This window comes from Lontra canadensis, unplaced genomic scaffold (assembly GCF_010015895.1).
Source record: "Lontra canadensis isolate GAN:19392208 unplaced genomic scaffold, GSC_riverotter_1.0 scaffold101, whole genome shotgun sequence".
In the NCBI taxonomy this organism is placed as follows: domain Eukaryota; kingdom Metazoa; phylum Chordata; class Mammalia; order Carnivora; family Mustelidae; genus Lontra; species Lontra canadensis.
Window position 1 is genome coordinate 4,749,446 of NW_022631095.1, and position 16,290 is coordinate 4,765,735.

A 16,290-nucleotide genomic window follows, 5' to 3' on the forward strand; every position below is an offset into this window, starting at 1 on the left:
GCCAAAACAGAAATGAGACAAAAAATGAATGGGAGTTTTCCCACCTTCCCTTCTGTTCCTTTTTCCTTCCCACCCCTCACAGCTCAGAGACTTCAGCGTCTGAAGAAGCAGGAACCAGAAAGGGTGCTCTGCAGAAGTACGGCATCAGTGTATCTGCTCTAAGAGGTTGGGAGATTGTTGCCCTGAGCAAACAAGTCAATACAGGGAGGATGATGGTATCAATGGGAGTCAGGTTTCTCACTGTCTGAAGGGATTTATAAATGTGGAAAGAGGAAGGCCTAGCAAGAACTCTGAGGTGTTGGACTAGACCTAAGTACTGGCATGATCTCGCGGATTTAAAAAGAAGACAGATGCAGAACTAGATCTGGATGTATGGATACACACATGACAACCAGTAGCAATGAGCACATTGAGTGACTGGATTTTGGTGTCTAAATACCATCCTCCACTAAAAGGAACCTTGGGAAAATGGCGGATCCAAGGCCGGGGCAGGGAAAGTTCAAAACCACCCTGGGACAACAGGGGCCAGAAAGGAAGGAAATGCTCAAAGAGTGATGAGGGCATGTTGAAGAACAAAGAAGCCCGCCTATTGAGAGCATCTCCACTGGTCTCATTTGGACTTGAACATCAAAATAAATCATGAGAGTATTGTTTATAACCCATCTAATAAAACAGGAGCCCATGAGTCTGCACAGGTATAAACAATGAATGAAAAGATAAATCAATGAGGGAGAAGGAAAAGCTCATCCTTCAATAGAATGTCAGCTCGTAAATGTAGTAGAAATGACCAAAATGGAGAATCACTTTCTGGAACCATCATAGCGGCAGCTGATATAGGCAGAAGGTATCCGTGTGTGCCAAGGTTGGTGGTTGGGACTTTGATGAACAACAGGATATTGGCATTATATCAGAATATCTGCCCCCGCAACACACACAAAATACTGATCAATGACAAAGGAAAAGTCAATGACACCAACAGATGACCAAGGTTAATATCACCAGTGGTGGAAAGGGGGCATAACTTCTAGTGTATTCCTACCAAGGCTGCACTGCCTTGGTCTGGCCATAAGGAAACATCAGCAGACAAACAGCTGAGGTTCAGACTACAAACTGGAAAGTGCTGGAAACATGCAAGACAGGCAAAGACTTGAGGAAACATTCCAGACTGAAGGAGACTGAAGAGAAATGACAACTAAATACAGTCTGGAGATACCCTAAGAATAGAGAAAGAGAGAGAGAATTGGGAAGCTTGGAGCAGGCAGGAAGGGAAGGAGAGAGGAGGAAGACTGGGGAAAGCCAGGAAGGGAGGGAGATGGGACAAGGGAGAAAAAGGGAGGGAACAAGGGAGAGGGAGAATAATTTCTCATTATCTAGACAGTTAGCATAATTTTAATGGAGTCTGTAGATGGTTGTGTGGCATCAATGCTGATTGCCTGCTCTGGAGGCCGGAAGGGTAGTTATGTGGGAAAGTGTCTTTACTTTGGAGTGGTACACAATGGAATGTTGGGGTGAGGGGGAATTATGTCATACATAGTTTATATTTTAGATAAATAAACAAACAGGAAGAGCAAATGCAATAAAATGGCAATAGAGGATCTAGGTGACAGAGCTGTGAGAATTCTTTGCATTGTTCTTGCAACTTTTCGACAGGTACAAAAGCATTTACAAGTTTAGCAAAGAAAGTGGGAGGTAGGAGGGAGTAGTGGTAGATGAGAAGAAGAGGCTGTGGGGGGGAGGGACCAGAGTGGTGGGGAACCCTGGGCTCTGGTGGTGGTGGGAGAGGACGGTGGGCCTATTAGGGTTCCGGCGTGCCTCCTGACTCAGAGCCAGAAAGGAGCTGAGCACCCAGAGCCTCCTGTTTCTGACAGACCCGTGAGGTCTGAGTTTTCCTGGAGGTCTGAGATTATTCCAAGATGGAAGGGCCGGAGAGCAAACGCACAAGACCGCCGATAGTGGGAACCAGTAGATGGGGAAGCCTGTCCGGGAGGCCAGGCAGCACCTCCCGCAGGGCCATCCCTCCAACCCCTGCCTTGGTCTCACCTAGCGATCCAAGGGCTCCCCGGAGACTGCTTGGTGGGAAAGGTCTGTTAAAAATAGAGGAATCTGGAATCCAATCAACCAGAAGCCAGGAAGAGCCGAAGCAATTACCATAATCCTGGTGGAAAATCACCCCAATCTCCTTTGTCAGCCTGTCCTTGTCCTGGGAGTGGGGAGGGAAGAGGAGCAGAAATCGAGAGATGGCCCACACTCATGTGGGGGGCGGGGGGCACAGAAAGAAAGGAACAAGACCTGCGCTGAGCCCTTGGCCCTCCTCTGCTTCATTCCAACCCAGATTTAGCTCTCTTACCCAGGTAGCTAAGATCCAGTATACGAGCTATTCACCAGGAGGGAAAACACTTGAATGGTTTTCATTATCTTAAAAAAAAATTGAGAAGGAAAGAAAAAAAAAAAGAAAGAAAGAAATTCACACTAGTCAGAGCCCTGAGAGGAGATGAGTCAACCCAGATCACCTTCTCTCTACGCCGGGGACACAAGGAGCACAACCCCCCCCCCCACTCCCCCCCCCACCCCCGCACTGTGCAGTGCCCAGGCTCCCTGGCAGCAGCAGATTGGAGCCAATGCAGGGGCTGAAGGCCCCCGGGGGAGCCTGGAGCAGGAAGTGTGAGCTCAAGTTAATGAGAGACACAGACTCTGAAATTCAGCTCAGCAGCTAAGAATATCTCCTGTGGACTAGAAAGAGTTTCTATGTCCGAGACCTTGGCATTCCTTTAAAAGGATAACAAGAGCCAGACCTTCAGAAGAAGGGCCGGGGGGTGGGGGGTGTCAGAGGACAGAGCACTGGAGAAGGAGGTGAGGCCTCTGAGCTGTCCCCCTGATGTGTCCCCTAACCTCGCGGGATTTTCAAAATGATAGAATTGCCCTCATCCCCTGGCTTCCCCTTAATTCCACAATTCCATGGTAAAACAATGGAACAGCTCTCAGAAAACAATTAAGACATGCGTGTAGAGATGCACAGAAGGTATGATGAGACTCATACCTCAAATTGTTCACAGTGATTTTGGGGAGGGAGGTATATGGGGAAACTTATAGAAGACGTTACGTATTTCTGTATAATATAAATATTTATTTTTAAAAAGATTTTATTTATTTATTTGCGAGAGTAATCAAGAAAGAGAGAGAGAGAGAGAGAGAGAGAGTGATTGAGAGAAGTTGCTGGGGAGGAGCAGAGGGAAAGGGAGAACCAGACTGCCATTGAGCAAGGAGCCCAATGTGGGACTCGATCCCAGAACCCTGGGATCATGACCTGAGCTGAAGGTAGTTGCATAACCGGCTGAGCCACCCAGGTGCCTCTCATGTACATTTTTAAGCAACTACCATGAAGTCATTTTTTTGCTAAATTAAAAATCACAAAACAGTGAACATCAGGGACACAGTTGTCAAAAATAACAAAAATTTCTATAACAAAAGATTCATGATCAAATGAGAATAATCGCAGGCAAATTCACATGCATAGTCTATTCCAATGAGAAAGAACTGGAATTGTGTGTTGTGTTTAGCATTTCCTGTAATAACCAGAGAGGCAAATCTTCCTTCAAGGCCCACATCAAATGTCATTTTTCTCTGGGACTTTTCCTGTCCCTTTCTCTTTGCCACACTATGCCCTGTTTCCAGCCTCCCAAAAGTGAATTGTTCTCTCAACTGTGTCCCCAAGGCCCTGGGGGGTAATCTTTCAGGCCGTCATCCCATGAAATTGCTTTGATCTGCTCTTGTCTGTGTCTCTCAAAACAGGACTTTGTGCGGTTCCTCACCTTTGGATGGTAGGTTCTAGCACAGGGCCTGGCCCATGGCACAAGCTCCAAAAGGGTTTGTAGAATCAGACACACTTTCGCGCAACCTGACCCATGCATGGTTACCTGGTTTTCTCAGCCTCTCCCAACTAAGAACATCACATCTGTTCCTCATATTGGAAATCCATAGTAATCAAAGCCTAATGTGGATCGTGGGGGGTGTACTCTCCTTAATACATGTTCCAGATCATTCTTGACAATGCCATTCACCCCCTTCCTGGTCCCTAGGATCCTGGGGACATTCCTGCTCCTGTCACTGAACTGGTGAGTCAACCCCTTAACCGGGAAGGAATGCATACTAAAAATGAAAGCAGCTCAGGGAGGACCTCCCAGGGGAGTAACAGGCCAGCTGCACAGCTGGGCCCCGTGGCAGACACCCAGGACACGGAGACCTGGGCTGGGAGCTGGGAGCCCCTGGCCCTTGTTCTGGAAGACTCTTGCCCTCTTTGCCTCTCACAAGGGTGAAGTGAGGTCACGCTGGGGAATGGTGGGGGAAAGCAGAGACACTGCAGAACTGGGATCTATGATTATCAAACACCGTGGGTCACTCTGACTCATGACAAGTCATCAACTCACTGTCAAACTACGAATTAGTCATGACAATCACCCAGATGAACATCACATAGCTTATTTCAGCTGAGATACAGTAACAGTTTACCTATTTATATTAATTCAGGGATGGGGGCTTTCAGTCCCATCTTTTTCACTAAATGCCTTTTCTAGGAGGAACCAGAACTTCCGAGGAATCCACAGTACTGGGCCCGGGGGAATCTGGTTGCTTCTCTTGTTCGAATGCCCTTGGCAGACCACCCCTTTCCCTGGCGGGGGCTGTACTCATACACTCTTTCCCTTCCTTCAGTGCTATTCCAGGCCCGCGCTATGGCAGCAAGTTTTAAGAGGCTCGATATTCCCATCCTCTCCCACGGGGAGGCTTTCTGTGTGAGCTGGGGGTGGTTCCAGGCACAGTCAGGGGACTGAGTGCCATCTCTGTCTGTCAACAGTTCCTACGAAAAAGATGACAGAGAAAAGTAACACACTCCATATCCCCACTGACCTAGACATAACCTCCTTGGCCTGATTGACCACCATCCTCACCGTGGTTTTTTTTTTAAGATTTTATTTATTTATTTGTTGGAGAGAGAGAGCGCAAGCAGGGAGAGCCGCAGTCAGAGGGAGAAGCAGACTCCCTGCCCAGCAGGGAGCCTGATGCCGGACTCGATCCCAGGACCCTGAGATCGTGACCTGAGCCAATGGCAGGCTCTTAATCGGCTGGACCACCCAGGCATCCCCCAGCCTCACCTTCTTTCACTTCATTTATCCCAGCATCACCCATCTCCCTGCTGCCAGCGCCCTCCACTGCTCCTGCCTTCGCCTGTCTCTCCCTTCCCACGGCAACTCCACGTTCCCATTTCTCCACCTGGCAAACTCCTACTCTTCCTGCAAAGCCTCTTTGACTCCTTGGCATTTTAGCCATTTTTCCAGACTAGCAACAATGTGAGAGCAGGCACTCAGACTTACTGCCCCCTGAGCAGCCAGCACATAGCCTACTGGAGGCCCTCAGTGAACATTTGTTCAGGGAATCCCATCACTGGAGGGAAGCCTCCTGTGCCCGTTCTGGCCGGCGCTCGTGACACTCAGTTTGTAACTTCCTATTTACAAGCTGGACTTGCTTTCCCAGCCTCTGAGTTCTTCAAGGGAAGGGGATGAATGAGGTCAGTCTCTAGCAAGGAGCCTGGATGATTCCTTGGAAGTGCTCAACACACGTTTGCGGAATAAATGAAGTTGCAGAGAAACACAAGATGGTTCTTACCGCCAGCTCAGCGAATGCAAACTCATAAAGCCCAGAAGATATTCCAAGTAACCTCTAGACCTCAGCTTTCTGAGTTATAAAGTGAGAGTCGAATGTCATGACCTCCTCCTGGCTTGAAGGCTCTTTAATTTAGAAAGGTAGCGATCATCAGAATCGCCAGAGCCCAACAAATCCTGACCAAAAGACTTAGTCACGGCACGCGGCTGCCGTGGAAAAGATTCCTTTAGAGCAGAGACTATTGGTAACGGCGTTCCATTTATTCAAAATGCCTAAAACCCTTTACCTTCAAGATAAACCAGTATCCAGCAGTGATGGGCTGCATGTGGAAGGCACACGTGGAAATTCAGAGAACAGTAAGGGAACGCGCGTGCTTTCACATGCTTTTGTTGGTTGTGTTTCAGCACTGGAAAGCACTAACGTTTTTGTGACCCTTCAGATGGTCGAGCTGCTGATACTCCACACTTGACTGTTGGGGCTGGTGCCAGCATCGGAGCCACCAACAGGCATGAGAGTCATTGTCCCTACGAACGATTATCTCACGATGCAGTGACAGCCCTCAGGGGCGCTCGGGTGCCTCAGTTGGTTAAGCGTCCGACTCTTGATTTCAGCTCAGGTCACAACCTCAGGCTCTGGGCTGGGCATGGAGCCTGCTTAAGGTTCTCTCTCTTAAAATTTTTTTTTAATTTTTTTTAAAAAAGTGACAGTACTCACATGGGCCGAGTGTCAAATACGCAGCTTAAATCATTGGTGGGTACAACAGGCTTAGCCTCTACCGACTGAATTTATAGAGCACATACTCTATGCCGTACAGAATCCTGGTGAGGAGCACCGAATAGAACAAAGTCCTCTCTCCTTGAGGGCCTGCATTTTAGTGAAGGAGACAGGTAACTGAAGAGACACGCAGAGGCATAGTAAGTCCCGTGGTCCTCAGTACTGTGGAGATACAAGTCAAAGGGACAGACAATGCCTGCCACACTCCAGGAAAGCTCTCTTCTAACTCCCTGCCTTATGCCAGCACTATAGACATCAAGGTTTCTCTTTTGGGTGTGAAATTTTCTCCTGGGGTCACAAGTAATGTTCTTTCCTATCAGAAAGGCCAATGGAGACAGTATTCATTAGAGTTATAAGAATAGAAAAATGGGGTGCCTGTGGGGCTCAGTGGGTTAAGCGTCTGACTCTTGATTTCAGCTCAGGTCCTGATCTTGGGGTCATGGGATCAAGACCCACATAAGGCTCCGTGCTCAGCCCCTCTCTGCCCCTCCTCCAAGCTCTCTTTCTCTCTCAAATAAATAAATAAGATATTTTTTAAAATTAAAAAATAAAAGAGGGATGCCTGGGTGGCTCAGTCAGTTGAGCATCTGCCTTCAGCTCAGGTCATGATCCCACGGTCATGAGATGGAGTCCCACATCAGGTTCCTTGTTCAGCAGGGACCTTGCTTCTCCCTCTGCCTGTGGCTCCCCCTGCTTGTGCTCACTCTGTCTCTCTCTGACTAATAAGTAAATAAAATTTTTTTAAACATTTACAATTTTGTTTTAAAAATTTAAACAAAAAAAAGAAGAGAAGAGAAAACTAAAATGGTGAGGGGTTTTGCCTATGGAATTACAGCTCGTGGTCCCCAGTGGAGCATCTGCGTTCACCCGACAATTCTAAGAAATCAGGAGAACAGAGACTCTGACTTGTCCTCCTCTTTTCTTTTTATTTGACTAACTGATAAATATGTAAAGTCAACTGGATCATCCCAGAAAATGCATTTTTTACTGCTATGGCTGCCATAATAAAATATTTTGACTTGATATAAATAACAATCCCGGAAGTTGGACACACGAATAGGTATGTGACACAGCCCAGGGCTGAGCAGGTAGACCCCGGCTCCAACACACCCCTGTGTGGTGTGTGCTGAGACACAAACCAGGCAACAACATTCCAAAAGCTAAGGAGGTGAGTCGTCTGGCTCTAACACCTAAGCGGTCTCCCTATTATTCCCAGCCACGTGTGGATCTACCTGGTCCATCACCTCAGTCTCCCAACCAGCCTCCCTGCCTCGGTCTCTGTGCCTCAGCTCGACTCTCCATCCAGCAGCCAGGGCTGGCGATCACTTAAAAACCCAAATCAGACGGAGTATCCCTCATGTAATACCTTTCAATGGCTTCTCATCATCCTTGGAGTAAAACCTGAGTCCTCACCATGGCCTGCGAGCCTTTCACCATTTGGCCTTGGCAATTTGAACCACCTCCTTGCCTAGCACTTTTCCCTTTGATCACTCCATGGCAGCTACCCTGTCCTGCTGTTCCCCAAACACCAACCTCACTCTTGACCTCAGGGCCTTTGCACCTGTTCCCCCCCTCTTCCAGGATTGCTCTTCCCCAGAAACCTTGTGGTTCTCCCTTATTTCGAGTCTTCCAACAGTCATCTCCTAAAGAGGCCTTCCTTACCTACCCCATCTGCAACAGGCACCTCCACTTTTCTCCTCCATGCTACCTCTCATTAGCTGACCTTATCCATTTGCTCATTTTCTTGCTTAGGGCCTGTCCTTTCTACCGGCATATAAATGCCACAAGAGCACAGGCTTTGTCTATTTTGTCTATCTTGTTCAGTGCCTAGAATAGCAGCTGGCACAAAGTAGGTGTTTAATAAATACACGTGGACTAACCCCCCACAAAGACACTGGTGGGATTGTGTCCAACTTGTCTCTCGTCCCTGTTTTCACTAGCTGATGCCAGCATCTGACTTCCTCGAATGCCGAGTGACTTCCAAATAGCTGTCTTTGTGCTGGACCTCTTATCTGAGTGACAGGCTTAAATATCCAATTGCTTACTATATATCTTCACTCAGATTCCTGGAAGACTCCTCAAGACTCCTCAGCAGGATCTCTGCACAGCCCTGACAGTGTGTCCTCCTGCTTCCACACACTGAGCCCACCCACACACTGAACACAGCTCCTCGTCTCAGTGAGCTGTGTTCCCCTCCACCCCCTACACAAGGCAGACACCTGAGGGTCATTCTCGAAGCCTCCTTCCCTGCTTTCCCCCATGCCATTTCACCACCCAGGCCTGTCCACCTTGCTCCATCTCTGCAGCCACGACCCCTATCCCAGCTACCACCATTTCTCTCCCGGACTGGTGTGACTGTCCATAACTGGCCTCCCCATTTCTAACCCTGGGCCCTTCCAGCTGTCTTCCAAGCGGCAGCCAGTGCACTCCCCCAAAGCACACCTCTGATCATGTCAGTCCCGAGCTTGAGTCTGTGGCCCGCTTCCCTCTACTCTTGGGATAAAGATCAGAAGCTTTAATATGGCTTCCATAAACAGGGCTTGCGGAAATAGTTGGACAAGTCACGAAAAGCTGAACTGCCTCCATTCCTCAGAGATTCCTGGAATACCTCCAAGACCCATTGCCTCGAGCTCTCAAGCACCCTCCACCCCTGCTGCTCCGACCACTCTGTCCCCTCCCCAGATTCTCCCTCTCCATCAGCAGCTACAGTGTGGCACAGCAGGTGAACACCCCCCACACACACACACAATGTGTGCACACACAGATGTACACCCACAGCTCTGGTCCTAGGACACACTATCCCGACTGTGGTGACTATCACCACTAGCCAACTGTGGTGGCCATCACCCCTGCCCATAAGGCCCAGCAAAATCCTGAATTCACCTCTGCAGCCTCATCTGGAGAACTTTGCCTCTGCACTGCAGCCACTCTGGCCTTCCTTAAACTTTCCGTGCTTTTTCCCTGCCTCAGGGACTTTGCACAGGCTGTTCTCCATGATTGGATTTCTTTTTTCAAGATTTATTTATGTATTTGAGAGAGAGAGAGAGAGCATGTACACAAGAACAGGGGAGGGAAGTGGGAGAGAATCTTCAAGCAGACTCCCAGCTGAGTGCCAAGCCCACAGGGCTCAATCTCATGAGTTGAGATCACGACCTGAGCCCAAATCAAGAGTCAGATGCCTAACCGACTGAGCCACCAAGGGACCCCCAGAACGGAAATATTCTTCCCTTCCTTCCATCATTAACTTCTACTTATCCCTTCCTCATGGTAGCCTTCTCTAACTTCCAACTTTAGGGCAAGTCTCATCTATTCTCAAAAAATCCTATGTCTTTCCTTCACAGTTCCAGACACACTTCAGTTTGCCTCCTACTTATGTGCTTACACGATGGCTAGCTCTCACGACCAGTAGACTACAGTTCAGAGAAACTGAGGACTGGGACTTTTCTGCATACTATCAAATCCCTAAGGCCCAGCGCTCCATCCGCATCTGGAGATACAGGGGAAGACACTGGCGACTTGGGTCTAAAGCCTGTCTATGGCTTGGCTTAAGGAAAGCATCAGACATTCATACAAAGATACTGATGATGCTGTGTATGTATGTGTCCTTGTGTGTGAATCTGTTCTTTTCTATATATAGAATAATGATGACGATCAAAATTAGTAGACGTAATCCATGCATTAAGGAGACTGCCCTGAATATTCAGATGTCTCTTACATAAGCCAAGAGTTCCTCTTTTTACACTGCTTAGCGTAATTACTTCCTATTACGGCAAGCGGCACTTATCCCTTCCACAAAACATACTATCTGAAAGTGTGTTACTTATATAAGGATTAGCGTTTGCTGCGTTCCTGCTATCACCATCCACCAGTTCAAAAGATTCAAGCCAGGGCCCCAGGATAGGAGCCTGTTTTTAGCATCTCAAAACCATGAACGCAGGTTCCGAGAAGAAGCAAGCTCTCGTCCCCTCGTGACGCCAGCCCTGCAAATGCTGGAAAGCCCCAGCACTGTCCCCAGGGCTGCACTGATGTGTTTAATGAGGGTGTCAGTTCGGCTGCTGTGTCCCTCCCTCCCCCATCCCTGCTCCGTTCTTCCCTCCAGAGCACAAGGCCAACCACCCTCAGGCTGGCATGATGGGAGCAGCACGGGCTCTTCCCAGGACCGCTGTCTGCTCCTCCTTTACCTGCGGCAGCCACGAGCAGGAGACCCGCACAGCCCAAGGTCCAGGGAGCCAGGGCAGGGGCCCTAGGGATAAGCCAGCCCTGAGGGGCTTTGCAGGACCCCAAATCCTTCCCTTTCCACCCCTTGACATTCATATCCTTGCTTGCAGCCATGTCCTCTCAGAAAGGAGGCCAGGGCTGAGCCAAGACCGCAGACACCTATCTGGGACTGGAGCTTCCCTTCGGTGCTCACAGGGCTCACCTGGAGCCCGCTGGAAATAGTGTCATAAAGTGCAAAAATGCTTCGGGGCCTGCTGCTCCCTGAGCCCAAGATGAACCCCAGAGGGCCCCCAAGAGAGATGGGAGGGGGACGAGCCAGTGACACCCAGGTCCTCACCAACAGGAGACCAATCAGGACAAAGCCACTTTCCCGATGTCATAAAATCTTCCAATCTCACACCCAAAATAAGCCCTGGCTCAAGGCTTATGAGCGTCCAGTTGTCTCCATTTCTGCTAAATGGATTCCTCTGAGAGCATCTTAACCCTTGGAAGGCCTCTTGAAGGTTCGGTGCTCCTCGGACAGAGCTACACTGCAGAGAAGCCCTCCTCTGCCTTTCTGCTGCGGAAACCTCGGAACTTTCCAGGTGGGCAGAGAGAGCCATCCCCCTGTCTGTGGGGGGCTGGGAAGACACAACCACAGTTGCTGAAGCAGGAGGCCCCTCTTTTGAGCCACTCCGACCCCAGGACTTGCTCCTCGCTCCATATTTTTCTCCTCCATCCTCTTCCCTTGAAAGAAATGGGTTCGCAGTTTTGATCTGTTTTCCAGAGGCCACACTTGGGCTCTGTGTGCTTGGTGAGCATCACCGCAGATGCCCTCACTGTGTGTCGGTACACTTGGGTCGGAGGGGTGGCAGAAAGGGAGGGGAGCTTGCTGCCCCTACCCCATCCACAGACTCAAGGCCAGGGCACATGCTTGTCCCCCTCTGAAGTTCCCTGCCACAGGCTTCCTATCACATCTACTTTGTATTTCCTATCACACCACTGGCTCCAACCACCCTGATCTTTGAGCTATGAATTTACACCACAGAGGACTGACTGAATCCAAATGGGGTCTTGCCCTGAGAGAAAGAACAAGTGGAATGTTGTATTTTAAGCAAGGGGGGGGGACAGGGAGAGAGAGAGGACAGGTGGTGAGAAGGCAGGGGACAGGGGCACGTGGGCTTCTGGGAACTTGACCCTGCTGGCTTTAAAAGCAATCTAGTGCACTACAGCACAACGAGTCTTGAAGACACTACAGTACATGAAAAGGACAAATACGGTGTGATTCCACCTTGAGGAGGGACCTAGAGCAGTCCGAGTCATAGAGACAGAACATCAAGTTGTGGCGGCGGTCAGGGGTTTAGGGGGCAGGGATGGGGAGTTACCACCTAACAGATTGCAGGTTCAGCTCTGCAAGAGGAACAGTGTTCTGGAGATGGATGGTGGTCCTTGTCATACCACAACACGAATGTACTTTATCCCATTGAACTGGACACTCAAAAATGGCTTAAGATGGTAAATTCCATGTTACATGTATTTCACCACAATTACAAATAATTTGCTGATTAAAATGATTTAAAAAAAAGTATGATTGGTGAAAGTATTCTCATTAGAAACTGATTGAGGACAAGTGCCCCATTAATTTAATTGGCTGGCCAAACCAAGCAAACCAAACCAAGGTCATCCAATCCACAAGCTCAAGCTATACCCCTGTTCTCTTTCTCGATGATAATTTCCTCTCTGTTCAGTCAATTCTTAGATCTCTGGCCCCAAACCTGACTCTTTGCCCTCTGCTCCGTTCTGAACACATGAAGTTTCTTACTGCCCCCACCTGTCACCAAACACACAGCTTAGCCCCAGGAACCTCCAGAGAAGCGGTTCAAGCCACGGCGGCTCTCAGCCTGAGCTGGCCTTGCTTTCGTCAACACCTGACAGAGGAAGGGAGGCACCATCACGACTTCCTTCTCAGCACAGCGAGAACCCACAAAGGCTGCTAGTAGACAAAGGAGATTTAATGTCACTACTGATACAACATCCTTCAAAGGCCCTCTCTCCTGCCTCCCTTCAAAGGCCACGTGTTCTAAGACCACAGCGGGAACCAAGGCCACTTCTGAGGGAAGAGGCAGCAGGGGATGGAGCCCGGGCCTGGCCCACACAGTTCGGGCATCAGTCCTTCTCCGTGGGGCCCCGGACCGTGTCTGGGATGTGAACACCAAGGTTAGGGCCTTCAGCAGGCAGGAACACTTGGGGATTTTTGAGGCCACTGGGAAAAGGTTAATAGAAGCAGATTAAAGCTGTCAGGAAATGGCACCAGGCAAGAGCCTCTCTTCAGAGACCATGTGCCTGTCCCCACCCCACGTACCTGGTTACAGGTGTTAATGTCTACGCCATTCCGCAGGTGATCCAAAGCTTTGTCCAAGTTACCTGATCTTGCCGCCCTCAGAAAGCTGGTAGCAGCGTCGGCCTGTGAGGAGAAACAGGAGGCTGTGAGCGTGCTCTGGGGGGAGGACTTCAACAACCCATTCAGGCCCAGGGCTGCGAAAAAGGGCCTAAGTCTTGGTGACAGCCACTACACCCTCCTATTACGGCTCCCCGGTGCCTTCCCCCACACCCAGTGCCCACCGTGGCGCCCAGGTGTAGGATGGGCCTAGAGTCCCTGAGTAGACAGCTTTCAGGTCTGTCATAGGAGGCTGCTTTGAGCCCACCCTCCCTTCTTGGTATCTTTATAAGCAAACACTCTTGGCTTGGGCCTATGATGGACCAGCCTTTGAGAAGACCTCTGTCCAACCGTGAACGTTCAGTACTGCCTGGCGTCCTGCTGCTTTGATGTCCCCAAGGGCTCCTTGTTCTTATGGAGGAGCCTGGAGCACAGAGCCCCTGACCCCAGGGAGTCACAGATGCGGGGATCACGGCAACCTTACAGGTGCACCTGGCCACTATTTTGTGGGTTGGTTTTTTTAAGTACACAGCACCTAGCACTTACTGAGCACTAAGAACCATTACCAGCCCCTCACTTTACTATCTGTTCACATATCCCTGAGATACACATTTAGTACTCATTGTTTGAAAACTCCAAGAAGGAGTACTGCACTCCCCCTTTCACAGATGAGAAGCCAAGGGGCAGAGAGCTGACACGACTCGTGCAGAGTCCCACGGCAGGCACGGAACATACCCTGGACTCACGCACACACAGCCTGCCTCTGAAATCTATGAACTTGACCTCCTTGCTCTGCTGCCAACTTAGCGTGAGCTTTAGCTGGCAGACGCCCCTCGCAAGCGCTCGTGAAGGAGAGTAAAGTAATTCCTTTCCACAACCGCTGCCTGGCCACCAACACCATGGCCGCCGAGACCCTGCCACCGAGTAATACAGGCTACTGCAACTGTCCTATCAGCACAAGTGCTGAGCTCTGTGCTCAGCACAGGGTGCGTGTCCAGGTGGGCAAGGGCTGTCACGTGACACGCCACGCATGAAGCATGCGCCACCCGTCCCTCAGGAGACCCACCCACCCCTCATGGTTCCCTCTCCTCGAACGGGTACTCTGTCTCCCTCCTTCATGCTTCCTCCTCAGAGACCATGCCGTGGTGGGCAGAATGGTGGCCCCAACAGATACGTCCGTGCCTGAATGCCTGGAACCTGGCATTTGGAAAAAGAGCCTATACAGATGTAACTAAGTTATAGGTCTTGAGACAAGACCCATCCAGATTACCTAGGCTGGCCCTTCAAAGGGCCCTAAACCCACTGACAAGTATCCTTATAAAAGATCCAAGAGAAGGGACACACACTCACAAGAAAACCTGATGGAAAGACCGAGGCGGACATCAGCACGGCGCAGCCGCAAGCCAAGGAAGCCAGCAACCAGCAGAAGCTAGAAGAGGCGAAGAGCAGATTTTCTCCCCCGAAAGCCTCCACAAGGAGCACGGGCCTGTGTCACCTGGATTTTGGACCTCTAGCCTCTGGAGAATAAATTTCTGTTTTCCGCCAGCATCCTGAACACGGTGTCGAACAAGAGTCCGCGATTAAACCCTGATCCCCTCCCCAGAGCAGGGCTAGGTGTCTTTGCCAATCAAACAGTCAATCCACAGCAGAAAAGACTTTCCAGCCGCGCAGACACTACCTTCACCCTGAAGGGATGTCCTGTCCCTTCCCTCTTGCCACCTCCAGCCTCCAGGCGCCGCTAGAAGATCTGCTTCCTTCCTCTGCCTCCCAGCCAACCCCACTCCACCCCTGCCTCGCTGATCTCCCGACAGTCCTGATTTCCTGCCAACCCTCTCATATTCCAGGCCCCCCATGCCCTCCCCCAACACCCCACCCCATTCCGTAAGTTCAATCCAAGCTCTGCGTCCACCTGTTCACAACATATACACACTTGGGGGTGGGGGTTGCAGGGGGTGCCTGGATGGCACAGTCGGCTTTGTGTCTGACTCTTGGCTTTGGCTCAGGTCACGATCTCAGGGTCTTGATATAGAGCCCCAGCTGGGCTCTGCGCTCAGTGTGGAGTCTGCTTAAGGCTCTCTCTCCCTTAGGGCACCTGGGTGGCTCAGTCAATTAAACATCTGCCTTCATCTCAGGTGATCCAGTCTTGTATCACACTCCTTGCTCAGTGGATCCTGCTTCTCCCTCTCCCACAGCCTGCTGCTCCCCCTGCTTGTGCTCTCTCCAACCCCCCCATCAAAGAAATAAAATCTCAAAAAATAAAAATAAAGACTCTCTCCCTCTCCTTCTGCCCCTTCCCCCTCTCTAAAATAAATAAACAAATATTTAAAAACAAAACCCAAAAACACCATACACACACTTGGATCTCACTGCCTCCAACACAGGGAGCAGGAAAGCCCCTTCCTCCTTCCTCCTTTGTCCCCCCAGGCCGTCTGCCTCCAGCCCCACACCCAGATTATAGCTGGGACCCTGAAGCTGTCCTTGGATACTCAATATTAACCATTTTAAAATCTAGAAACAGGAGCTTGATTTTTTTTTTAATTTTAAAAAATGTATCTTAAATACATCTTTGTCTCCGCAGACAAACTGTTTACTTTTTGGGGCAAGGACCAAATCTTCCACCTCTTTGGAAATCCTTCAGAGCCTGAAATGTCTGCTAAGCTACAATCCCCCTTGGCCGAAAACACAAGGCCCCTGACGTCCCCTTAGGTTCTCGGCTAGGCCTCTGCGGTGGGGGAACTATCCCGGAAACGAGGATCACTCTGTTGGTTCCCCGTGAGCTAGATTCCCAGAGAAATCAGACTCAAGGTGTAGTCGCTCAGAGGAATGTCTGTTTGTACCTGCTGAATCAGAAAGTCTGTCTGGATTGAACTGTTAGGAAAAAATAACTAAATTTTTCCCCAAGAATGAGAGTGTTTGAGAAACCTATCCCACCTACCCAAGCTACCTTCTGCAGCACGTAAGAGCATTCAGGATGGAAAGCTGAGCATGGCAGGTAAAAACAGGGCAATGTAACACAGCGGCAGCGTAGCCGTCTGGGGGACTGACTCCAGGAAGTGAGGCACAATATTTATGAAAGATAGACAAGCAAATAAACAGAGGTCAGGGAAAGCCCAGTCGGGAGTAGGTTGTGGAAAGTGAAAAAGCAAGTGGTTTGTGGACTATAAGAATGGAATTACAACAGTCATTATCAGTCATTGGGCACATGTCTTTCCAACATAGTATCTGTC

General features: G+C 49.8%; 1 protein-coding gene across 15 annotated transcripts in view; it reads right to left on the minus strand.

Moving 5' to 3' along the window:
* Positions 1–16,290, minus strand: part of ANK1 (ankyrin 1) — a 206,343-nt gene that overhangs the window by 77,793 nt on the left and 112,260 nt on the right. For all 15 annotated transcript variants that reach the window (XM_032837953.1, XM_032837951.1, XM_032837956.1 and 12 more), the window contains exon 2: positions 12,989–13,090. In XM_032837953.1, coding sequence (XP_032693844.1) covers positions 12,989–13,090 — 102 coding nt within the window. The remainder of the gene's footprint in view (positions 1–12,988; positions 13,091–16,290) is intronic.